This window comes from Schistocerca piceifrons, chromosome X, assembly GCF_021461385.2.
Source record: "Schistocerca piceifrons isolate TAMUIC-IGC-003096 chromosome X, iqSchPice1.1, whole genome shotgun sequence".
NCBI classification, from domain to species: Eukaryota; Metazoa; Arthropoda; class Insecta; order Orthoptera; family Acrididae; genus Schistocerca; species Schistocerca piceifrons.
Window position 1 is genome coordinate 666,855,461 of NC_060149.1, and position 27,997 is coordinate 666,883,457.

At 41.9% G+C, this 27,997-nt stretch overlaps 1 protein-coding gene across 1 annotated transcript in view; it reads right to left on the bottom strand.

The window, feature by feature from the left end:
* LOC124721367 overlaps positions 1 to 27,997 on the bottom strand; it is a 289,081-nt gene that overhangs the window by 188,851 nt on the left and 72,233 nt on the right. The window contains exons 8-10 of the mRNA XM_047246301.1: positions 10,652 to 10,775; positions 8,162 to 8,314; positions 5,566 to 5,756 (exon numbers count right to left, since the gene is read on the bottom strand). Coding sequence (XP_047102257.1) covers positions 5,566 to 5,756; positions 8,162 to 8,314; positions 10,652 to 10,775 — 468 coding nt within the window. The remainder of the gene's footprint in view (positions 1 to 5,565; positions 5,757 to 8,161; positions 8,315 to 10,651; positions 10,776 to 27,997) is intronic.

Genomic DNA, 27,997 nt, shown 5'->3' on the forward strand with positions numbered 1-27,997 from the left:
GGCCAATTTTGGTTGAAAAAACCGGAAATTTCTTGTGGAATATTTTCAAACATTCCCGCTTCGTCTCGTATAGTTTCATTGACTTCCGACAGGTGGCAGCGCTGTACGGAGCTGTTAAAATGGCGTCTGTAACGGATCAGAGTTGCAAACAACGGGCAGTGATCGAGTTTCTTTTGGCGGAAAACCAGGGCATCTCAGATATTCATAGGCGCTTGCAGAATGTCTACGGTGATCTGGCAGTGGACAAAAGCACGGTGAGTCGTTGGGCAAAGCGTGTGTCATCATCGCCGCAAGGTCAAGCAAGACTGTCTGATCTCCCGCGTGCGGGCTGGCCGTGCACAGCTGTGACTCCTGCAATGGCGGAGCGTGCGAACACACTCGTTCGAGATGATCGACGGATCACCATCAAACAACTCAGTGCTCAACTTGACATCTCTGTTGGTAGTGCTGTCACAATTGTTCACCAGTTGGGATATTCAAAGGTTTGTTCCCGCTGGGTCCCTCGTTGTCTAACCGAACACCATAAAGAGCAAAGGAGAACCATCTGTGCGGAATTGCTTGCTCGTCATGTGGCTGAGGGTGACAATTTCTTGTCAAAGATTGTTACAGGCGATGAAACATGGGTTCATCACTTCGAACCTGAAACAAAACGGCAATCAATGGAGTGGCGCCACACCCACTCCCCTACCAAGAAAAAGTTTAAAGCCATACCCTCAGCCGGTAACGTCATGGTTACAGTCTTCTGGGACGCTGAAGGGGTTATTCTGTTCGATGTCCTTCCCCATGGTCAAACGATCAACTCTGAAGTGTATTGTGCTACTCTTCAGAAATTGAAGAAACGACTTCAGCGTGTTCGTAGGCACAAAAATCTGAACGAACTTCTCCTTCTTCATGACAACGCAAGACCTCACACAAGTCTTCGCACCTGAGAGGAGCTCACAAAACTTCAGTGGACTGTTCTTCCTCATGCACCCTACAGCCCCGATCTCGCACCGTCGGATTTCCATATGTTTGGCCAAATGAAGGACGCAATCCGTGGGAGGCACTGTGCGGATGATGAAGAAGTTATTGATGCAGTACGACGTTGGCTCCGACATCGACCAGTGGAATGGTACCGTGCAGGCATACAGGCCCTCATTTCAAGGTGGCGTAAGGCCGTAGCATTGAATGGAGATTACGTTGAAAAATAGTGTTGTGTAGCTAAAAGATTGGGGAATAACCTGGAGTATTTCAATGCTGAATAAAACAACCCCTGTTTCAGAAAAAAAATGTGTTGCATTACTTATTGAACTGCCCTCGTATTATGGGTCTGTTCTGTTCTAATTTCTTTCAAGGCTGTCTGTGTATAACTTGACTCTAACCTAAAAAATGTGCCCCTCTGACTCCAGTAATCAAACGGATTTTGTCTTGGGTGCTTATGGCCTACATTACGCTTTCTGCAATATGCTCAGCTAATCCGTCCTCCTCCTTCCTACTGATACGCAGGCCATGATTTGTGTATCCTCATTTCCTAACTGCAGCAACAGGCACAGCACAGATGTGAGATTGTTTCAGTCAAAAGCAATCCACTTAGCTCTTTCTTTACACGACTAACTGCTGTATTAACCCAAGGCTGGTCATGGTGCAGTAAAACCTCCAAAAGCACCATACAAGTGCATGCTGCTCCTATTTCCTCTAAGTCACATTTACTACTATACCCTTAAATTGTTAGCCAAGCTGTTTCCTCCTCCTCCTCCTATGGCTGCGTACTGCTCCTACTACTATATGTAACTGATGCTCTTCATCAAAACCTCTGCACAAGGCCCCTATATTCTATCACCTGGCTAACACTGACAATAGGTTTTACAATACTTGTGACCTGGTATTCTACACATAGATTTTCCTGGAGCATTTGGCCTACACCCCTTCCAACACTGCTACCTAGCAGTGGAACTCTCTTCTTTCTGCAGTGTAGTGTCTGAGACACTGCACTGACAATCATCAGCTGCATTCAATTAAGAAAGAACTGACTAAATGTGTTGTAAAATATTTCAGAACAAATGAAGATTTATGTCAGACCAAGATTCTAACCAAGATTTCCCATTTGTTGTGAGCAGTTGCCTTAACCACTTTGACTATCCAAGACCGCTTCCAGGAGCAGCCCAAATTTCCATTTGTCCTGGTGTCTATTATAACATGTGCTCGCACTGTATTACCATGATTTCCACATAGGGAAAGGTACTGTTTTCTATGGCACAAAATACTGCAGTGTAGTATATAGTGTGAACACATGGGAGAGTACAAACCAGGAAATAATGGAGATTTGGAAGTATGCTCGGATAGCCAGAGCGGTTAAGACGGCCGCACGCAATAAGCGGGAAATCTGAGTTCAAGTCCTGGTCCAACACAAATTCTCATTTGTTCTGAAATATTCTACAGCTGATGCAGAACTATAATCGCAATTTGCGAGTAAATTTTTTTCTTTGTACTTGACTTTTCTACTGACCTAGCCTTTAAGTTGTACCAATGTATCAGCTGCCCTCTGTTTTGTTCAAAAACTGGTTGAGGCTCCTCTCCTATTTCAGGTAATAAGTCATACTGATTGCTAACCATAATCGGAAATGTGACTTCTGAGGATTTCCTGTTTGCTTATTACTTTGTGCATTTTCCCAGCTCCCATTATCTTTCCTCTTCAACATATCTAATGCAAAATATGCTATTGCTAATTCTGTGTGAAAGGCACAACTCTTCCTTCCCTGTTTCATGATTCACTTGTTTCAACTACATAATCTACAACTCCATGGGAGAGCCTCATCTGACACTTTACTGGTTTCTGCACTACAATCACCCAGGGAAACATCAACCCACAGTCCTGACACGCATCTTCCATACTAACCAACCTACTGCAACATCAGCATTTGTCACATGTGACTTTTACAGTAAACTAAACAGTCAACACACTTAAAAACGCGAGAATGTAATCACCACACTGATGTTTGTAAGTTTTAGGTATCATGAAATGAATGAAAACTAAAATGCACAATATTTTTAACAACAATCTTAAACAGAGACTACCAGGAAATTATGACTAGCATTGTAATGTATCCAAACAACACATAACGAGTAGATGGCAGGTGGACATTAATGCTAGAATTTAAACACACCACAGATATTCACTAAACATAGATTTAAATCACGAAAGACATAGCTCAGGTTATTCTGGGTTCTCGTGACACTCTGTCAATGACCAAACAAACACATGACCATTAGTGCTGCCCTTCTTTGTGTATTTTCAATATCTGCTGACTGTCTTATTCTGTATGGAGGTCACACACACTTGAGAAATATTCTAGGATGGGCTCCGTGAATGTTTTATAAGTTATCCCCTTTACACAGTGACTACATTTTCCTAGTATCCTATCACTGAAACCACCATACACATACAGGAATGCTGTGAGGGCTAGAAGTGACGATTTCGAACAAGCACTTATTTCAGTCTTTTTGGACACTAAGCTATCTGGCAGGGGAGGCATACAGAACAACACAACTGCTGTACGATGGCTAATATTATGTTCCATGGGATTCATGTTGGGTGGTCTGGATGGCCAAATCATTTGCTCAAAGTGTCGAGAATGTTCTTCAAACCAACTGTGAACAAGTGTGGCCCAGTGACATTGCACATTGTCATCCATAAAAGTTCCATCATTGTTTGGGAACATGAAGTCCATGAATGGCTGCAAATGGTTCCCAAGTAACCGAACGTAACCATTTCCAGTCAATGATCTGTTCAGTTGGATCAGAGGAGCTTGTCCATTCCACATAAATGCAGCTTACACCCATATGATGCCACCGCCAGCTTGCATAGTGCCATGTTAACAACTTGGGTCCACGGCTTCGTACGGTCTGTGCCACATTCAAACCCTACCATCAGGTCTTCCCAACTGAAATCGGATCTCAACCAACTACGCCGTGGTTTTCCAGCCATCTAGAGTTCAACCAATATCGTCATGAGCCCAGGAGAGGCACTGCATGCAATGACATGCTGTTAGCAAAGGCACTTGCATCGGTTGTTTGTTGCCATAGCCCATTTACGCCAAATTTTGACACATTGTCCTAAAAGATATGTTCGTTGTATGTTCAATGTTGATTTCTGTGGTTATTTCACACAGTGTTACTTGTTTGTTAGAAGTGATAACTCTATGCAAATGCTGCTGATCTCAGCTGTTAAGTGTAGGCCATCAGCCACTGTGCTGTCCACGATGACAGGTAATGCCTGAAATTTGGTATTCTCAGAAAACTCTTGACACTGTGGATCTTAGAATATTGAATTCCATAATGATTTCTGATGTGGAATGTCCCATGCATCTAGCTACAATTATCATTCAGCATTCAAAGTCTGTTAATTGCTATCATGGGGCCATAATCACGTCACAAAATATTTTCAAATGACCGGCCAGATTACAAATGACAGTTCCACCAATGCACTGCCCTTTTATACTTGTATACTATCACCATCTGTATGTGCATATCGCTATCCCATGGCTTTTGTTACCTAATCTAATTGCTCTGTTTCTCCTGACTTATCATGTTTTTTTTTCTCTTTTGTTAGAATATCAGCACATAAATCTACAAGTGGCAGCTGTAATATATACAGGAGATGTGAATTAAAAACTGATGAAATATTACTGCGAAGTGAGTAGACCTACGAATTCCTATTCAACAGAAATATCTGCTATTCTGGTACAATAATATTTAAAATAAACAGGGAAATACTTTATAACATTCGTAACTGTCTGAAAACATTCTCTGTATTATTTTTTGAACCACTGTTAAAACTGATGAAAGCATCTACAGTGTGGATGGTCTACATTTGAAGAGGGCATCCATACCTCCTCTTCTTTCTCATTTTCAATAACCACATTTTTGACATCTTGTCAGACAATACAGCAGAGAACGTAGTTTTGTTTCACACACTGCAAGTAATCCACCGAACTAGCGATGTGGAAACAGCAACAGGATAAAGGTTCCTGGTGAGAAGCGAGATGCTTGCGTGACCAGTGAACATGTGCCGGTAGCAAGCCTGCATTGTAAATGCACAGGGCTCCCAGCAAGCAGTGAGCTATGAGCAGTGAGATGTGGTATGCCAGCAGCGAACTGCAAGGTGACAGCAGTGAGGCTGCACCATAAACATACCCTTAAGAACAATATTCTTGAGACAGCTTCACAGAAAAGTTTGTTCTTAGGGAATGAATATGAATCAAATTGCATATTTAAGCTCATTTTTTACACATTCCTAAAATCCTGAGAATTATGCAAGCAGTTCACACAGTAAATTAGTCATAGTATAAGTAAAAATGCTTTCATAAACAGGAATTATTTTCACAAAAATAGTCATGCATAAGATATATTCAACAAAAATAATAACTGGCAGCAGACAAACTTTTTATGACTTGCATACAATTATCATCACTTTATGTCATTTTTCAAAACATCAAATCACGTATCTCCGATATTTCCAAGTTTTTAAAATTGGGGGGGAGGGGGGGGGGGACTATTAATCATGATTTAAAATATTTTTTGACTTACTTGTCCCATTAACCATTTTTCCTGCTGGTTCTTCTCCTTTCACACTTTTCAGTGTGACATTCAGAACAGCACCAGCTGGAGATGGCATTGATTCTTCATTTGTCTGTTTTTTTGGAAGTAGAGTCTTAAGTGTCTTTGGCAGCACCTTCTCAGTTAAAGAAGTTCCTTGAGTCGCTGATACCAACTCAGCTCTGCAAGAGGATTACTGTTTATTGACTGACACAGTGTACAAACATCAATGTTAAACAGCCCCTATTCATTTGTTATTAGTTTGTTTATGATGAGGTATTTTAGTAGAATAGCTCCTACAACAGATGTGAAACAAAGTCAGAAATTTTGCCACAAAAATAGCGGAATGAATGACAAGAAAGATACATGTAGTAAGTACATCGCAGTAACTTTTAAATGCAGTTTTATACTTATAAAGAAAGCAATCACAAGTTGCGCAATATTTGCCACCAATATTGTTTTCTATGTTCAGCTTTTACAGTACCTCTATTCCTTTTCTCATTTCTTCAGGCTCTAAGAAACTGTGATGGCAATGACAAATACATCATGGAATCAATGTTAGTTTTTCCTTCAAGCATCTTTAATCCATTTAGAAGGTAGCCCAATAATATTTAAAGCTTTCTGTTCTGTTTTTTGTGCCACATTAACATACAGAAGCAGTAGCCCAAACGATGATGATGATGATGAGGAGGAGGAGGAGGAGGAGGAGGAGGAAGAGAGGAACACAATGATGCCAACTATTGTTATTTTATGTGATGTAAGACTGCTTAGTCAAGAATCAATAAAAGAGGAGCCCAAAAAAAGCTATACTTGACTATTTACCAAATTTGTGAAGTGATTCTGCTTAAAAGTTCAACTTCTAAATATCATTCACACAGAACACACACCCACTATCGCCAATGACTGGATGAGTTCAGTATCAAAGTCACTGGTGTAAGTCCCAGCAATGTAAATCTAGAAGTCACCGAGAAGACATTTTCATATTTCTGAATTTCAGCAACATCTGGCTAAAGAAAGGGTGATACCAAATGTATCACAATCTTATCATTTAAAATGATAAAGCTGTTGCACTCTTAGATGTGCAGCATAAAGTAATTTCTTAATTCAAGAAACAGTTCCCTATTCTTAGCATGTATTACTACATCAACTGCACATTCAAACTTTACTACTAACAGCTGTGAGAAATCAGTGTCTAAATGTTGACAGATGTTAAAAATATCTTGGATGATGTGCATTCCCTAACTTAACAACGGCTTCACCTTCTAGGCTTCAAACTGTACCCTCAACAATGAAATTAGTAACTCATTTACAAAATACAAAAACAAAAAACATGTGGCATAGCACTGGAATTACGGATGGAACCATAGTTCAATTGGACAACGGTGGAGTAGGAATTGGCTTCGGCCTTTCTGAGAGACCCATCCTGGAACCCATCTGATATGGTTTAGGGAAAAGTGAAAAAAAATCTGAAGTACATATTTGGCGAATTCAGTTACTTTCTTTCTGAATAAGAGTGCATTGTGTCAAATGAAGTACCAACTCACTTGGTGCTTGTTGTCTGATTGCTTAACAGGACAGTTATTAGTACCTCTTCGAGTATACTGCAAAGCAAGGATGTTGATAAGACTTATCTAGTCACATTTATCTACTTTCACATTCAAGCATTGTTCTCAAACACCACATGCTAAGTACACAAATACATAAGACAATATATCAGGTAAATGACTTGCCGATTTATTTACAGGACATAGATGAGATGCCACCTTACACAAACAAAAATTTCATACCCTTCAATCTGTAATAAAGACAATTTTGGTAACTTGTGACACACTTAAAATTAAAGGCTCTGAAGACTACTCCCTGTCTGCAAATAATGAGTGTGTCCCACAAGGAAAAGGGCAACTCTTTCACATCCAAAAAATATAAAGGAGGTAAGCATTTCCTGGGTTGCTGGATTTACCCATCAAAGCTTACAATTTTAACTTACAGTCGATAATTTTCTATACATCCATGACTGTATTTCCTTATGTATGGGAACACCTCAGCCACTGATTCCCTCCCTACCCGCCCCCCCCCCCCCACCCCCTTCTAGAATTCTCATCTTATGACTTTTTTGAAGAAGCGTGATAATCCCTTTTATCATACACTTCACGACAGCAGATCAGTCTGCAACTGCAAGTATTATATAAATACATATTTCTTATGGTCACCATAATCCTTGACAGCAACCCCACCCCCCCACCCCAATCCCCCTCCACAAAAATACAATTTATTTTCTACCATGGTCTATTTTTTCCCCCCCTTGACAAAGCAGGTGTGTCCTTCAGGGTATATGTGGATTTGTGATAGGTCTTTTCACTTTATATACAATAGTTATTTATTATTATTAGGAATACTAACTTAAAGCAACAGCAGGCAGTAACTGCAAACATTTGCCAGAGGAGAATAGACATTTCCAGAACTACTACTTACAGGCCATGAGCAGAGCAGATTTAAAAGCTACAACCACTCTTTTTGTGGACAACTTTCCATATACCAACATTGAGTCAACCACTTATAAAATCGAATATGTCAATTAGTACTGTACCTGACTTGCGGTTCGTTAATGCTTTGAAACCTTACATCCTCAATAAGTTCACTATGGTCCTTTGGTCTGAATGAAAACTCATATTCAGGCACAGGGAAATGAGACTTGTAGTGGAGTAAATCTATTTTTTTCAGTAATTTCTGACCATCAGGGCTGAAACAGAATTTAAACAGAAGATCTTTATACAGTTCTTAGTGTAGGGAGTTACATGTACACCTAGAACATAAACAATGAGTTGTAATAGAATGTCACCTGCCTACAGAAATTACTTGTTCTGAAAGAAAATATGCAGCACACAACTCCATTAACCTGTTGAGGGGCAATAAATCTGATAGTTAAGATTTCTTCAGCGTAAATTTTTAAATACTTCTCTCAGTCATGTCATTACTTCCTGGCAATGGTGTTGTTTATAACACAACTGATGAGATGACTATATTCCTGGAGGAGCACGAGATCAAATTTACTTCTGATCGATCTGTATACGAACTCTCAATAATTCTGATGAAGAGGAAACTCACCAGCGTAACTGAATTATTGTAATATACATGTGATTCTTCAACTTCTCCCGGCGTATTTCTTGCTCGAACAGTCCACGGGTGTACTGCCGGTCCATAGAAAACGAACGAGCACCCAGGTCGGACGAGGCAGTTACACCGACGCCTCCACAGATGCCGACGCCAGCCTCTCAGCGACCACCGATGCGCAGGCGCAGACCGCGGAGAGCACGCCTCGCGGGGGAAGGGGATTTAGGACAGCCGCCTGCCCTCAGGAGCTCAGTTCATCAGTGCACCTGACGATGGTGACATGTCTGATCACCAAAATATTGTGCCCGTTGGACACTATGGACCAGTAGTACACCCGTGGACTGTTCGAGCTATTGCAATATACAATTTAGTACATGCAACAGCACCTTACACAAACAGGATGAGGCAGAAATTCTGTTATATTCTCAAAGTTTCTTCCAAGGTTCGCACTTCATTAAACAACCACTATCTAACAACTACCACAATGAACTCAATACTCCTGTTTGAAATTTGTGACACATGGTAAGTTAAGTTAGCTAATAGCTGTTACATACCCCAAGTCAGAAAATCCCTTTCCTACAGCCTATATGTCAGTGTGCATAACATTTGCCACATATAGAGGAGGAATAACCCAAACACACACGCATAACAATAATACTGTCATTGTCCTGCCCCACAAGTCTAGAAATAGATTTCCCTGCCATTTCTCCCCATTATCCAATAATCTATGTGCACATGACAACTAACTGGCAGTCTACCCTCATGTTGAAGACAAGGGTTTTCAGCCACATTCCTCCCCAATGCAACTACAGTGATGTAATCATTGTTACTTATGTTAAAGTTATAACCAGAGGATATAGTAGTAAAGACAGCCTTCTTAATGTGCTTCACAGAACTTGTATAACGCTTTGTTCCCAAACATCTGACTCTGTGTATGGACATTCTTTATAACCTATTCCCTTTAGAGATGTTAAGTTGGTTCACAACTCATATTCAGTTAGCCAGCACATTCATCAAATGTCAAATGTTAATATTTTTTTAAACACAAATTTCATTGATGAAATACAAATAATTCTACATTTGGTCATAGTTTGGAATGAGTGGAGTGACTTGCAACACCAACATGTGGCTTTTTTGATCTCATAGTACAACGTAGATTAATTTCCATTTCCTCTTCAAAAGACGTCTATCAGTTCCATCTGGTTTTATTATGACAGTGATATTTGATATCTGAGTGCTTTGAAATCTAGGATGGAACATCACTGTTAGTTAAACAGAGATGTGTATAAAATATGGAGTCTAAGACCTAATCCCTCATTAAAATAAAAACATAAAGCCAAAATACACAATAAAAGAAAGATCAACCTTTATATAGTTCTGCCATTTCAGCTAAATGTAAATGTATCCGTTATCCTCCTCTTTCATCCTCCACTACAGACACTCCAATTATAAGAGCTACACTTGTGATAAGCAAGACTGATCTCCAGTGTAAAGGTATCCTTATCTGAATTTTACATTATTTTCTACATGCTAGGCACAGAAACATCCACAAGGTGGCCGAGTAGTGAAGATGTGAGAAAAAATATCACCAAACAAGCAGGTATAGCTGAATAAGCTTCAAAAATGTGAGGTCCAGAAGAATAATGGAAAAACAATCTTATACACACTATTTTAATGAATGCAAATAATAATAAATTTTCAGGTATGCGCAGTGTTTAAACTTTAAATTTAATCACTACAAAGTGCACTGAAATGTAAAAAAAATGTTTACGAACACATCTGTCTATGAAAGCTATGAAAGCTAATGAAAAAGTGAAAGTGATTAAAATACTAATTACTTCAATAGTGGTAACGAGCATTTCGACAGACGAGTATACTACAGTGGCATATTATCATTTCATTCAACATTAAACACACACACACACACAAACCACCAATCAAATACGTGTGAAGAGAACATCCATACCTCACATAGTATACATTCCATTTGTCATTATAGCCAGGTTTCCTCTGCACAGCATATTTTGACCATCCTGGAGGCAGTTTCTCACTTCTGATACAGACCGTTGCCAGGTCACTGGTTATTTCATCTACAAACATAATTAGCTCCGTCATTGTGATAGCAAACAGCAGTTTTCACAATATATAATAAAATGTGGCATATACCAAGTGGCAATCAAGGCGGAAATATTTTCAATTTTGTTAACAAATGCTCATATGGAATTTCATAAAAACTCCACTGAAAAGGGAAAAATTAGTTAAGTGTATCTTATAAATGCATTGTAAACTAAATTGTAAGTTTACTAGCCCATTTGGCAGAGAAATTTCAAATTAGATTAGTGAGATATTCAGTGCAAGGAGGATGATAATTTTGGATGCGGTGCATTTTGAATGGCCCACATCCAAAATCATGCTAATCAGCACCTTGAGGAAAAGTCAATAAGTCATTTGCATGGGGGGAGTAGTTTATAATGCATTTAAGTCCACTTCACCTCTCCAGCACTTTATGGATGAGGCCCAACAGTTCACAAAATTTCAGAATCTGTGTAACACTGGTATCAGTGTTGGCAAGGATGGTAAGCAGGTCTTCAGCCAAATTGAGGGCTGTCCTAATGTCAGTACATAAGACACACATAGCCTAAATACACATAACAAACTTCATAGAGTGGTGGATCCTCTTGCTGTAGGAGGAAACTGTGTGTTAAAGGGCTATTTCCTACGTGCAGTCTGGTGTGCAGCACTTCCTGCTATCGGTAGGGTTGGCATACGTCTGCCATGCCTGTGTAGTTGATTTGAGTGACCACAGTTTGTCTTCTGTCACCTTCAATCATTCCGTTTCCTACTGATGCATGATTCATCTCTCAGATAGTGAGACGAAAGTGTACAAGGGAAGGGCATGTCAACATACAAGACCATCCCAACATGCTTTTTAGGCTGCTTTGTCAGCTATGTTGTTCTCCCAAATTCCGACGTGTCCAGGTACCCAGAAAAAGATCACCTCCTGCCACAGTATTGGAGCCACTGTAAGGAGTCATAGATGAGCTGAATCAACTAGTATGCTGGATAAATTTGGTGGATCATTTGTAGTGCACTGAGTGGGTTAGAATGGATGAGAAACCTCGTACTGTGATGCTTGCGAATCTAATCCAGTGCCAAGATAATTCCATATAACTTTGCATCCTAATTTGTAAATTGTTCCAGAAGGCTCACTTTGAAAACCCTATTAGGGGAAACAGCTGAACAACCAAGGGTGTTCTCTTTCTGGGATCCATCCATACAAACAAAATAAAACTGTGGTACTTTAAACTGCAGAAAACAGAGTTGTAAAAATGTAATCTGGAGTACAAGTTTTCTTGTACTGCATCAAGCTTACAATCACTCTGGGCCTCTGAGGACACCAAGGTAGCAATCTGTTCCATCCCTGACTGTGTATTCGGAGGTCTAACATACCCAGATCTCTGAGGCAGTCAGTAGTAAGTATACCAAATGGCTTGGTCACATGGGGCCGATTCCTGAAGAGCTACCCAAAGTTGAGTTTGACTGCCACACTAAAATGCCAATGTCAGAGATTTTCAGTGCCTGTTGAGCCAGAAGGAGTCATAGCTGAATACAGAGTGGTGGTTCACCAGCCTCCACACACAGACTCTGAACTGGGCTGGTCCAAAAGGATCAAATCTATATTAGAATGCTGTCAGGTGGACAGTGTCTAGCATCTTCAGGTAGGAAATATGGGCCGATCCATAAACCGCACATCCATAATCTAACCATGATCTGAAAAATGGCCTCTAAAACTGCAGAATGTGGGACCTATCACATCCCCTTGCCTTGCCCCTGAGGCATTTCAAAATGGTCAATGATTTGAAGTCCTTTGTTCACTGGTCTCTCAGGTGCAGGAGCCAGGTTAATTTCGAGTTGAATAGTAGGCCCAAAAAGTGTGCAGTGTCTTTAAAATGTATAAAAAAAATATTGCCCCCACTATGAGCTCTGGTTTATTAAAACTTGAAAGAACATGGTTAAAATTGACACATCTCTGGTGAAATCCTAAAAGCAGTTTTATTAGTGCAAGCTTCCAGCCCCCTCATGGTCAGTCAGCTCTAGTTGTCTCATTGTCGTTATATGATCAGAGGATGAGCAGAAGACTGTGAAGTCATTCACCAACAAAGCGCACTTAACTGGGCTCCTGACTGTGGACGAGATGCCACTGATAGCGATTGCAAACAATGTAACACTGAGTACACTGCCTTGAGGACTCCACTGTCCTGAATGCACCAATCAAAAAAGCTGCACCAATGCGACAGTGTAAGCATCAATCCTTAAGGAAGGATTAGATAAGAAGTGGCAGATGATCACGTAGTCTCCATTCATGTAGTTGGTGAAGGATGTTTTATCTCCAAACGGTTGTGTATGCTCCTTTGAAGTAAAAATCACCAACCACATGGTTTTGGTGTCAGAAAAGGAATCCTGTATCACCATCTCCAGCAGAACTGTCATGGGCAGAATGACAGCACCTGTAACTGCACTGCGAACACCACAGGTGACCTCGGAATTTGAGCCAGATGAGGCCGTGGTTGACTATATGCTCGAGAGTCTTACACATACAACTGATAAGGGCTACACTGCAGAACTGTTAGGATCTGTACAAGCCTTGCCTGATTTCCATACTGCAATTAGTGTTTCCTCCTTCCAAGATGTAGGGTACTGATCATGAAACCAGACCTGATTGAAACAAGACAGGAGTTTCCCTTTGATTTTTGATTTCAAAGAATAGATGATAGAGGATGGCATAACAAGTCCTGGAGCGATGTCCCTGGCCATGAACAGAGCTGATTTCAATTTCCATATGGAGAATGGAAGATTGCAGATCACCTCATTTTACGAGAAGAAGCAGAGCCTCCTATTTCCACAGTCCTATGAAACACCAGGAATGCAGGAGTCTGTCTGACTAACTCAGTGACAGTAAAATTGTGTTCAGCTACAAACTGGGCCATGTTTTTAGTAGTGTCCACCAAGAACCCGCTTCTCAGCAAGGGCGTAAGGTGAGGTGTAGTGGCCCTGCCTGAAATCTGCCTTTCTGAGTCCCAAACTTGCCAATTAATGAGGTCACGAATTCCTTCCTGGAGTTCCTCCTCTGTTCCTTTATCTTCACTTGTTCTATAACAGATTTGAAGGCCCATAGATTTTCCATAGTTGGATGATACTTGAGTTTCCGCAAAGCTGCACACTTGCCTCCGATTGTCAAGAGACATCTGTCATTCCACCATGGGACAGGTCGTTGCCTGAGGTTCTTGCTAGACTCAGGAATGGAATCTGTGGCAGCTCCTAGAATCTCACAGGTGATATAGTCCACCAGCTCCTGGGCACAATTCTGTTGTTCGAACATGGCCTGCATAGACTGTATCATGATCAATTTGGCCTATGAACCATCCATTTTTGTGATCTCCTGTCAACTGCAGTCCAAGTGAGCACACGAATCCACACCAGAAAGTAGTTAATGGAATGCAAATCTGTCCCCCCTTCCCACTGAACTAAGTCTGCAATAACTCAGGGGCAAAAACAACATCAGTGGCTGAAAATGACAATGTAGCTGTGGAAAAGTGCGTCATCTGACCACAGTTCAAAAGGCAGATATTATCTGAATGGGTGAGGCACTTGAAAATTTGACCAGAGAAAGTGGTAACCAAGCACCACAGAATATTATGTACACTGAAGTCCCACATGAGGAGGAAAAGGCGGGGGAATGCTGGGAAGAGTTCTGTAAATGCATCTGCTTCCAACAGATCAGCAGGTGGAAGATATAAAGAACACAACCTGATTTTAAGTGGTGTGACAACTTCCACTGCAACTGTTGGTACGGCCACGGTAAGTGGGACAGGACAGGAGAGAAGTGCATCTGTCACTGATGACAACAACTGCTCCATCCCTAGCCCTGTCTCCATTAACATCATGCTTCCTGTAGGGGTGGTAACCCCTTAATGCAGGTACGTCAGTGACTTTCAAATGAGATTATTGTAAGCAGATGCAGAATGCTCTCCTGGCCAGGAGCTATAATGATACCAAATGTGATTGGAATCCATTTTAAGTTCCACTACAACAAAGATGTTCCAGTGGGAGCCACTGATTAGCGACGGTTGTCCTTGTCGTTATCCGTTGATGGCAGTGATTTACTGAAGACGTAGGGGACATTAGACAGTGCCTGGCTCACCGGTTCCTCCACATGGATATCAATATCCTCAACAGTAAAATCACAATCAGAAAGTAAGACTGCTCACTGATTCAAAGGTGTAGCTGTCACTTTATTCAATTTCAAGCGACTTTTTTCCTTATTTACAGGAGGAGTTGCTTGCAGGGGCAGGGGTAGAGAGAGAGGATGGCTTAGTGGGCATCTGATGATATGCAGCAGTATGTGGGTGAGGATCCAAGTCCATCGTCAATGGCTTACGAATGATTTTGTGATTTTGGGTTCAAATGTAGATTCCTCCAACCCTGGAATCTGGCATGCTGCCTGGTAGGGCGAAAATGAATGTCATAATGGTACTTAGAGAGGAACAATGCCCAGTGCTGCAGTCTGTGGGCCGCCCTATCCGGAATCTGAGAGGCGGAGCCAAATAACGATATTAATGGCTTATGGTCAGTGATTAACTGAAACTTTGTGCCATACAAGAAAGGGTGAAACTTGGTAACAGTGTAGACAATGACCAAAGCCTCTTTTTCCACCTGGGAGTAATGGGCCTGTGCGGGACTAAGAGTTTTAGACGCAAACGCCAATGGCTGCTCGGAGCCATTTGCATTGCGATGGGCCAGGACCGCCCCCACCTCATACTGCGAAGCATCTGTAGCCAGGACCAACGGCTTATTGGGGTCAAAAGTAGCCAAACAAGGCGCTGATGTGAGGAGGCCCTACAACGAGGTGAATGCCTGCTCGCTTCGTGCTGCGGCTTGTGACAATTATGTCGTCCAGGTAATTAATACAATGAGGGATTGTCGTCGTGACGTGCTCAAGATAATGCTGAAATATCACCGGGGCACTGGATATTCTGAAGTCCAACCGCTGGTATTGGTAAAGGCCAAACGGGGTGTTGGCGAACGCCAGCCGTTTGGAGTCCTCATCAAGTGGTATCTGATGACAAGCCTCCGAAAGATCGATTTTCGAAAAATATTGGCCTTCCGCCACGTCGGAGAACAATTCATCATAACGAGGCAAGGGATAGGTGTCCAGCACCAACTTGAAATTAATGGTGGCCTTGAAATCGCCACGAAGACGTAATTTTCCCAAGGGTTTCCTGACAATAACGAGGAGCGAAGCCCACTCACTAGAAGAAATGGGAAGAACAACCCCAAGGGCTGTCAGCCGGTCTAGCTCTGCTTTTACCTGACGGCGCAGAGCCGAGGGGATCTGCCTCGAGCGTAGAAAACGCGGGCGAGCCGACGCCTTCAACGTCAAGTGAGCTGCAAAGTCTGAAACATGCCCCAGGCCCTCCTCAAAGATATCCTAAAAGTCAGAGGTCAAAGATTCCAATGATTGATAGGGAATGTCTTCGGAGACCAACTGTATGGTGTCTGCGATAGAAATACCGAAAGCTTGAAAGGCATCCAATCCAAAATGGTTAGCGGAGCTCGGATCACTGGCAACAATAAAAGTAAGAGGCCGAGTGATTGATTTGTAAGTAACATCGGTAGTGAGTTGACCCAGGATGGGAATGAACTGTTTATCATAACTGCGGAGACGCCGGTAAACTGGTGCCAACAGGGGCGACCCAAGGTCAGTGTAAGTTTGTGCATTCAACAAGGGAACTGCCGCGCCCATCTACTTGCAGTTGTAGTCGGCGCGACCGAACCGACACCTCGATAAAGAGTTTGTGTGCTGATGCATCGGGAGCCTTGCCCGATTAACTTCCTGAACGTCAACGTCCATGTCCTCTGTACCTGCTTCCTTCGATTCGTTTGAGGCTGAGCGGCAAACTTTAGCAATGTGTCCTTTTTTATTACATTTGCGACAAATGGCCCAACGCTGGGGGCACTCTGACTGATCATTATATATATATAGCACGAGGCACAGAACGGTAACAGGGGCCGGCGGCCTGAACTCTGTTTACCCGCCGTGCGGGAGCGGCCGTAACGGCTGGATTGTACTGCTCGCACGTCGTCCACCCCGGACGCGGTGGACGCGGCCGCGCCGCCCTGAACCGCCGCGACGTCACACTGTGCTTCCAACTGTTGACCTGCGGCATGAGAGACTTCATACGATTGAGCAATGGACAGGACTTCCTCAAGGGAAGGGTCTTCCAACTGCAGGGCCTGTTGCCGGACCTCCCTATAGGGGTTGACCAAACAATGACACGTCGCGCACCATAACATGGGCATATGACTCTCGCAACTGCTCCGTGACAAAATGACACGTGCGACTAAGACCGTGCAGAGTAGCGGCCCACGCCCGGTAAGACTGATGGGGCTGTTTCTTGCACTGATAGAACTCGACCCTAGCCGCCACAACATGCGTGTGGCGGCAATAATATGAAGATGGCAAAGAGCACAATGCGTCAAAAGACAAGGACGAGGGTTCCTGCAACAGCGCTAGCTGCCACAAAACTTGATACAGTGAGGGAGATATCCAAGACAAGAAAAGAGCACGAAGTACCTCCGCATCGGCAACATGAAATGCCTGGAAATGCTGCCGAAGGCGATATTCATAAGCGTCCCAATCCTCCGCCGTCTCGTCATACAGGGGAAAGGGAGGAGGCAATGGCGCTGGAGCAGACCACGTGGAGAGCAACGCCGGTAGCGCTTGTGTTATGGTTGCCATGAGTTCCTTCTGCTGCTCAACCAAAACCCGCACTAAATCCTCCATGCCGTAGATAAGCTGCAAAACCGGAACAATGACGCAACACGCGAAAGAACGACCCTACTCATCGGCAATTGTGTAGTAACACGATTCACGATGTCTGTCGCACTTCACATAGTGTAGACCGGGAACGGTCCGCTAGGCATGCCCAATGTCCAACTGACTGGGAACGGCCCGTGCTGCCCGAGTTGTTGTTGTTCCGCCAGCAGAGGGCGCGGCCGAATTCTCGTGTGCCCTCTGGTGGAAGGGACTTCACTTGCGGCAACTACTGTCCGTGACATGCCATATCAATGTGCGCCTCCCACGATCTTTCTGCTGGCTACTGCAGTATCGGTTTATGTGGATGCTTCACACTTGGTGACGGGATACTTAAGAAGTGGCAAACAACAGGTTGAAAGCTTAAAGCTTTTTTAGCTTCAGGACAGGGTAGCGTTACTTTGAACTTCTGAATTTCCTTTTCTCGTTATGAAACCCAGACTTTCTGCTCCATACTGGGCGATCCCAGAGCAATTTATACATTTTGAAGGAAACCCGTGAGCTGAGCCTCCACAACTTCCACACACAGCCCTTCCGTTACATGTCATAGCAGTATGACCAAATCATTGACATTTGAAGCACTGGGCTGGGTTGAGAACTAATGGTCAAACCTCAAGATGGCTATAACATGCAAGAATATGTTCAGGTAATTCTAGAGTGTTGAACATTAGAATAAATGTTGCAGTTTTTTCCAATGTTCCAATGACTATCCACATATAGTTCTGCACTTATGAAACCCATTTTTTTTTTTCCATTCTTCACACAATTCCTCAGAGGTCCATCTCCTTTATATTGGTGCAGGAAACCATACCTTTACAGAAGTGAAGGGTGTTATGCAACTCACCCCAACAGTGCAGTCACCTAAGGCCACATATCCCAGGAGCTTATATACATGGTTTGATGTGGCAGTTTGGCTAAATGGTTCAAATGGCTCTGAGCACTATGGGACTTAACTTCTGTGGTCATCAGTCCCCTAGAACTTAGAACTACTTAAACCTAACTAACCTAAGGACACCACACACATCCATGCCCGAGGCAGGATTCGAACCTGCGACCGTAGCAGTCCCGCGGTTCCGGACTGCGCGCCTAGAACCACTAGACCACCGCGGCCGGCGATGTGGCAGTTTCAATTAGAGGTGTTCCATTATCAAGTTACGCAACACATTTTGAAGAACCCAGCAATAACCTGCAATCTCTTGTGAATATAGAAAGGGGAGACCATCCGAAGGGTCCCTCCGCTCCCTTGATTACAATGTAGGTGTCGTGGAAGACTACGGCCTGTTATTATAATTTTGAGAGTACTAAACAGGCGAACTGACCAAACAAGTTCTCTTTGTTGGGTGGGTGTAGGTACTACCTAATGGTACACTGATCCTATCAGCAGTAGATGTGAATTTAGGTCACTCCACAGGGATCCCAAGAGCTGCCAGGGAAACAAGCATCAAGTTAGACAAATCCCCATGTGGTTGAGCAAGTCTTACACAACTTTGAGAGGGGGTGGGGGTGCACAGGTGCTGAAGAGGTGCCCGCTACAAACTGTTTTAGTTCCACAGCCATTAACTACCTCATCACACAGAACAGCTTGATGGCGAGTTCTTTTGATATATATTGATATTTACGTTACTTGCAGTCCAAGCAGTGCAGCCAGGGCCCCCGTTCTCTGAAACATCCAACATTCTACTGCTGCACCTAACAATGATAGCTGGAGTATGCCCTGAGTTTACAGCACAAGAGGTCTGGCACTGTTCATCAGCCCCAGCTCGGGAAACCTGTGCTCGTCATACCTATACCCAACCACTGCTGGTGGAGTCCCCGATAAAAACCCAGCCCTCCCTCCCCTAAATTGTGGGACACACTTCATCATGCCCATCGGCTGATGCCTGTCTGGTTAGGGTCACCCTGCGAGTAGCTACGCTACTGCTGGCATTGCCATCAGCGTCACTGACACTCACAAATCCTCCCATACGACACTAAATTAGTATGGCAGCTGTGTAGCACTGACTTGACTTCACATTTCCATCACACTGCAGTATAATGACACAGCATCAACAGAAGTTCCACTTAATTGATACTGAAAGACAAATCATTATTTTCAGTTTTGCTGTCGGGGGGGGAGACGTGCAGAGAGGGGGCATGGGAGACGGGCAGAGAGGGGGTGGGAAACGGGCAGAGAGGGGGAGGGGGAAGGGGAGACGGGCAAGGAGGGGGAGGGGGAGACGGGCAAGGAGGGGGAGTATTTGAGAAAGAGAACACTTCACGATTTGCATCAAACTTAATATATAATATCAAACCTTTATGAAACTTTTCTCACTGACATTCCCTACAAAATGATGCAAATAAAATTTTTTGACTTACTATACTTCACTGTTCATAAAGTAAAACGGCCATATCAGGCCTGACATTTTAATACATTGCTTCTTTAGTTCTGTCATCATAGACACTGAGATGCATGAAAAACTGCCACATGAGGATGACATTTTAATTTATTATGTCATTATTAATACTATTCTCAATATGTTTTGCAGACAGTATACACATACTCCACTGAATGTAGCTGTATAATTAGATCAGTGTATGACACACAGTTCAGTAAGTATGCTTTCATAAACATTGAGATGTGTGATAAACTAGCTCTTGTTTAAAAGAAATCATAAATTACCCAGAATATACTATCCCAGTGTTTGATAATGAGAGCACTTAACAACTTCTAAACAAACTTCAAATGTAAGTTCAAAAATTTTCTAAGCTTTGTCCCACTTACATGCTAAATAACAATTACTTATAACACATTAACTGATTTGTAAAGTTACCAGAAGTTTGAATCTGTTTTATACAGAGGAGTTCCATTCATTAACCCCTTGCCATACCACTTACTTCAGCAAAATCTGTGCCCAAGCAGTTGGAGATGACATGTCCTAAATGGGCCAGCATGATGCACAAGACAATCTTAGTATGCGCCATCATGAGAATATCTTTTATGTAGCAACATGTTCATTTGTTTCCCATGCTACGGCTATTGTTTATGTCAACAGTAATTTAATTCTTGTGCAAACAACTTTTCAAAACATAAATATACATTTTTAAGCATAAAAAATACTTGAAAAGAAATTGTAATTTTCTAGATTGTCTTCAGGTGTGACTTTTTGAGAAGAAATGTAATAATGCTACACCTAAAAGCAGATATTGTCAACAAATAATTAAATTACAAGAAGAAACGCTTCTCTTGAACAAATTTATAATAGGAAGATACCTACAACTATAAAAATTAGTAGTCCTGAACGGTATGGTACTTTCAAAAGCATTGTGGTATATGTAAAGCCACTTTACACTCTGCATGTTCCCACACTGTTTCACTTCAGACTGTGTTTTACCCTTTGCACATCCTCGTTTTGAGGCATCATATAGTCATGCTTTGGGCAATGAGCGCAATATTTCACTTGGAATGAAAGAGTAGTGAAGGTATCCCACACTTCTCATAGACCAGTAACAGGTCGTTTTTAAAAATTACCTCTGCCATATTTATTCAGTAACCAACATATGTTTACTTTCTTTGACTGTGTATTATTTTACAGGTACTGTACATACTGAACAGAGACCTATCTGGCATATAAACAAAGTTTTTGATATCTTTTGAGGATTTTCCTCATGACTAGGAAACAGGACAACATCTGATCTTGACGATCAATTCCACCAATGGCCTTATGTATTTATATGTGTTCAACAATCACTACACTTTCAAATTTTGTTGATATCATTTACATGTCACACTTCCCTTACTTTAAAATTTATTTCTGACTATTTTTTGGCATATTTTGCTAATTGCTGCGTAGTCTCCTGATAACACTTGCATTTTCCTGATGTAACTTTAAACAGATTCTGAGGGAGGGGGACTAGTTATGAACAAACAAAGTGTAACCCTTATTCAGTATGGATTCTGACAAGTCCATGACATCATTGTCTGAGGCATTATTATTCTGATCAGTTTTGTACTGGTCAGTGTGTATTTTGAAACCATAACAAAAATCAGTATTTGCGTCTCATATTTAGGGAATTTTTTAATCCAAATTTTGCTATTTTCGATGGATTCAATTATTTATATGCTAAATGTCCTTTATATTTCATTACAGATCTGTCTCTACTTACATTTTCATCTGGTATGTAAATTTCTTAAAATATTTTTCATTTCAAAAGTTGCTGATATGTCGTATCCTTCAAATACGGTCAGTTAATGTCAGCAGTTTCATTATTTAAAAAAAATGTAGAAATCTCAAAATTTGTTTAAATCTTTTAAAAGACATTAATTTTAAATTTATAATACTAGTCTTTTAGACACACACACTTGGATATTTGGTTTTCTAACTTTAACTATCAAAATACACAACGCATAATAGGCCTTCTTTTTGTCAAAAATAAAAGGGTATCAAGTGTAGTCCACTTCCCCTTTTTTTGTTTTTGTGTGTTTTTTTTTATTATCTATTAACTGATGTCTGGTGAGATTTGTTTCTGTAACAAGTATTTCGCAAAGTTTGTCAGCAAATATAACAGAAAACAGGTCTAATAACCATGGGTGTACACCTAAATGATTTGAAACAGATGCTTTTATGCCACGAGTCTTGGAATATTTCCAATGATTTGTATGTTTTTTGCTCCCTGCCAAATCTATAATACACATGATTTAAGTACTGAATTTTAATTTCAACTATCACCATCTACAATTAAATATTTCGCACACTTTCTACTTCGTACAGTCACGTCGCTATCACTTGATTCTTCATCACAAAGTCTATGTAAACATCCCTCTCTTTTTTCTTCAAAAAGCAAAGTACAAAACCAGTAGCACGCTCGCTTTGTAATGTAGATTTAATGGATTGTCATTAATTCTCGTGGGGTATTGCACGAACTAAACAATGACTGTTAACTGCCACGAGTTAAGATTCATGATGTTTACATTTGGGCCAACTTTCATTCCTATGAATGTGACTTGTGTTTTTTGCATTTGGCCCGCATTTGTTTCTATGAGTCTGACTTGAGATATTCATGTTCAGTCCAAAATTGTTACCATGATTTAGGCTTATCAAAGAACAGCAAGGAATTAAAGAATCGAGGTGTTATTGGTTACTTATTATCTGGAAAGAAGGTCTATAGGGTTAACAACCACCTACATCCCACAGGAGTTTGAGTGAAAAGAGGTGACATTGAAGCATAACTCAGGAACACCAGGAGCAGTTTCAACCAAATTTGTATATAAATAATGTGGGGGTAAGATTCCCCAATACCACTTGGGGTATGGGTGTATATGAGAAGAGGTGAAATAAAAATGTTCGAAAACGACCTGTTGATATTTATTTCCTGTACATGGGTGACTTACATGTGTGAAATACCGGGTGATCAAAAAGTCAGTATAAATTTGAAAACTTAATAAACCATGAAATAATGTAGATAGAGAGGTAAAAATTGACACACATGCTTGGAATGACATGGGGTTTCATTAGAAAAAAAGTATTGCTAGACGCGCGAAAGATCTCTTGCACGCGTCGTTTGGTGATGATCGTGAGCTCAGTCGCCACTTTCGTCAGGCTTGGCCTCCCAGGTCCCCAGACCTCAGTCCGTGCGATTATTGGCTTTGGGGTTACCTGGAGTCGCAATTGTATCGTGATCGACCGACATCTCTAGCGATGCTGAAAGACAACATCCGACGCCAATGCCTCACCATAGCTCCGACATGCTTTACACTGCTGTTCACATTATTCCTCGACGGCAGCTATTGTTGAGGAATGATGGTGGACATATTGAGCATTTCCTGTAAAGAACATCATCTTTGCTTTGTCTTACTTTGTTATGCTAATTATTGCTATTCTGATCAGATGAAGCGCCATCTGTCAGACATTTTTTGAACTTTTTTTTTAATAAAGCCCCACGTCATTCCAAGCATGTGTGTCAATTTGTACCTCTCTATCTACATTATTCCGTGATTCATTCAGTTTTCAAATTTATACTGACTTTTTGATCATCCGGTATGTCACATAAGCATATGTTAAAAATCTCATCCTAAGCCCCAGGATCGATTTCTGAGAAACTTGGTAAACACGTTACTTACTTTCTGGAAGGAATTAATGTGGGGTAAAAATAAACAATCTCCCATCGAGATGGGGGTGATGGACAGAGATGTGAGTAGGAGGTGGACAGAGAGAGGGGCAGGAGGAGGTGAACAGAGAGGGGGGGAGTAGGAGAGGAACAGACGGAGGACGGATAGGCAGAGGTTCTGGAGTAGGTGGATTAAAAGGAGGAGGTGGTAGGAAGAGACGGACAAGAGGAGGTGCCAGGAAGAGACAGACAAGAGGAGGGGGGAGGAAGAGACGGACAGGAGGAGGAGGAGGAGGAGGAGGAGGAGGAGGAGGAGGGGGGGAGGAAGAGACGGACAGGAGGAGGAGTAGGAGGGGGGGAGGAAGAGACGGACAGGAGGAGGAGTAGGAGGGGGGGAGGAAGAGACGGACAGGAGGAGGAGTAGGAGGGGGGAGGAAGAGACGGACAGGAGGAGGAGTAGGGGGGGAGGAAGAGACGGACAGGAGGAGGAGGAGTAGGAGGGGGGAGGAAGAGACGGAGAGACGGACAGGAGGAGGAGTAGGAGGGGGGGAGGAAGAGACGGACAGGAGGAGGAGTAGGGGGGGGAGGAAGAGACGGACAGGAGGAGGAGTAGGGGGGGGAGGAAGAGACGGACAGGAGGAGGAGTAGGGGGGGAGGAAGAGACGGACAGGAGGAGGAGTAGGGGGGGGAGGAAGAGACGGACAGGAGGAGGAGTAGGGGGGGGAGGAAGAGACGGACAGGAGGAGGAGGGGGGGAGGAAGAGACGGACAGGAGGAGGGGGATGGTGAGATGGACAGGGGGAGGAAGAAATCAACTGAGGAGGGCAGGACGAGATGGTCTAACAGAAGTTTCGAATAAATAAATATCCGGGCAACACCAGGTTTCTCACTTAGTATAAGGAGGTTTGGAGATTAAAGGGACTAAACTGCAAGGTTATCTGTCACAGTGAATATAAAATAATGTAGGAGTAGCAAAGGCAATGGCAGTAATGAGGGGGAGGGAAGTGCAAAAGTGGAAAATGCAGTGGACAGAAGAAATCAGAAATTTGTTGTAGGCCAAGTTCGTACACAGAAAAGTTTGGAGGCGTAAGTACTGAGAAGAATAATATAAATTACCAATATCGCAAATCAAGTACAAAGCCCACTCTCTGGATGATGCTGCAGGAAGTGGCCTTGATTTTGCCTCATGGAATATAGCGCCACCAACCACAATACAACTGGGAACTCAATGACAACCCTTACTATATCAGTTCGTGATAACTGTGATTGGAAGTTCTAAAATTTAACATCCACAGCACAGAGACCTATATAGAATCTCAATTGTTCTCTCTCATGCTCACATTTACAAACTAATTCATTACCAAATACAAACATTCTTCAAAGAATAAGTGAATCAAGCTAGGAGAGAGGTAGTGAGGATGAAGGAAGGCAGTATTGTGGGAGGGGAAGGGGGGGGCAGGGAGTGGGAACTGGTAGATGGTAGGAAGGCGAGGTGGAGGTGGAGGAGGAGGACACAGTGACAGTTTTGTAGTGTCTTCCAGCAACAGTTTCCAGCTCCTAGAGTTGAGGGGAGAGGAACCTCAAGATGGGGTAGGAAAAGGAAATGTGCAGCAGACTCTGCCAATGAGTATGAAGGATAGCAGAAGCACAAATGTTAGGCAGAAGGGAGTGCTGCTGTTAAAAAGCAGTCATGCCAGAGGTGTAGCGACCACAATTACAGGAGAAATTAAGGGAAGAGTATCGAGACACCAGTATTGTCAAGCCGATTGCTGGGCTGAACTGTAACTGAGACTAACGTCTTTGTGAAAGGCTTTCACTAAAGATGATCTGCTAGTGATAGTGTATGGGGGAGGAAACAGCTTGGATACAGACAAGCTATACAACACAGGTGGCAAACTGAACGAGACAGCATTCCTAACCAGTGGTACCAATGTGTGTGTGACTGCAGCCTCGTCTTGGCAGTGTTGTACGGTTTGTCAATGTGATGTTGGAAAGGACAATGGTGACTGTTGACTGGGACACATTGCACTGGTGGCAGTGGAGACAATCCTACCTTCCTTCCTTCCTTCCTTGGGGACACACAAACTCAAATTATGTGTTGTCATGGGTAGGGGGACTATTCTTCTTTTTAGGATAAACCACAACAACATGGTCCTCTCCTTAACAGGTATCCCAAGTAGTTAAGAGACTACTTCATTGCATGCATAGAAGACAGAATGGACCACATGAAAATGCACAAACCCCACAGAAATTTGCTCAGAATTATCTATTCATCATCAAATTGTGCAGTCCATTAAAAATCTGTAGCACACCAGCTCAAAGGTGAATTATAGTCTTTGAACAATACAGATCACTGGTGTAGATATAATGAAATAAAAAGGTGGATTTTCTCAGAATATAAAATATATTCTTTTTCTTGGGCACTGACAAATCAAACCTGGGATGAAGTGTATATGGAAAACAATGTGGATGCTAACTTCACTCAATTCTACACACTGTTTAAATTTATTATTGAGGATGTATTTCCAGAAGTAGCCACTCCAACAGCAGCAGCTAACAAAAATTGATGGATAGCTGTAGGTATTAGAAGGTCCTCCCAGACATTTAAAATTTTTCAGTTCCTTGGAAAAGTTTGCACTACAGTATTCCACAGTTCGCAAATCACTATCACAGATACAGAAAGACAGAGGAGGATACTGCTTGCTGAAAAAATATTTAAATATGACAGAGAAAAAAGTAAAGCAGTGTATGATATCATAAAAAAGAAGTTGGAAAAGGCAGAGAAGTATAACAACATACAAATCAAAGATGGGCATAGAACACTAGAAAATCCTCAGGAATTGGCACATTTTATGAATGACTATTTTTCTGAAATTGAGAACTTGCAACAAAATCTTCCAGAAACAAATGGAGCACTAACAATGATTTATACAGTAAGCACAATCATGGTGGTCTTCAACAACAGAGCTTGCAGTCAAAAAGACAGTACAGAAATAATTTTTTAAAAAAAGTCAGTAGGTATAGATGAGGTTCAAGATCCTGTTCTGAAGGCATGAACAGGTACCATACAAGCCCCATTAACAAAAATAATAAATGTCTCCTTTAGTTGACATGCCATATTTACTCGAATCTAAGCCGCACTCGAATCTAAGCTGCACCTGAGAAATGAGACTCTAAATCAAGGAAAAAAAAATTTCTCGAATCTAAGCCACACCTGAAATTTGAGACTTGAACTTCAGGGGGATAGAAAAGTTTTAGGCCGCACCTGCAAATCGAAACAATGTTGGTCCATTGTAACATGAGACACAATTTAGGTTGAATGAATGACGATACAGCTACAGTAGTTTGGTTCGAGTCATAGGCTTAGCAGTTAAACTTTACCAGGTAGCCATTGCTATGCGTCAGGCACTCTGTCCGTATTTATACGGATACCCTTCCTTTTTCACGTCCTTCATCTGGTTTGAATTGATTGCTTATTTTCCTTTGGTCTGATAAGTGCCGTTCTCTTTGTTATAGGTGTTTATGTCACTCTAAGCTGAAAATGCATTACTGTACTGTGTCATCCAATGTTGTCGCATTCTGATAATCAGTGTTTACGGCCTGTCACCGCTCGCGGCATGGCTTGCTTTTGTGCGCGCTACCGCCACTTACAATTAAAAAAAAAAAGAGAGGAATCATCTCATTAGCGAAACAATGGCAAGAGACTGCTATTTGTTAAATTAAAAGCGTTTTATTGATAGCTATTTGTTGTTACTTACACTGCTGCTTTCTTTGATAATGATCAACAAGAACCAAATAATAGACTGCGTATGATAGAAGATGTAGTGAACGAGAGTTTAGCGAAAATTTTTCTCCGTTTGAAAATCTTTGCAGACGCCTTTTTAGTACATTACATTCTGCACAGAAATTAGTCATCTTAGATTTAAAAATCTAGTCAATTGCCGTGCTTCATTTCTGACTGTATCACTATTAGGCATAAGAATAATACGAATATAAATAAGACACGATATGTATATTCTTCCGCGTTTGCTGTTGTCTCACTCTAGTTTCGTAGTTTATTAGGCAGACAGGATTTAAATGAGACAGCAGCAAACATGAAAGAATACATGGCAAAATGCTTATATTCATATTATTCTTATGGTGAAGAGAATACTGCAAGTGATTCACAATTCATAAAAGTTCCTGTCAGCAACCATCTCTTCTCACAGCTAGGAACAAATTCAGAACCTAAGAGTTAGCCGTATTGACAAACGTCCCAGTCTTGCCAATCGGATTTTCATAGTACATTGAAATGTTGCTACATTCGAAGATGAACAATACGGAATTTGTATTTACTTCGTTGGATAATGGATGA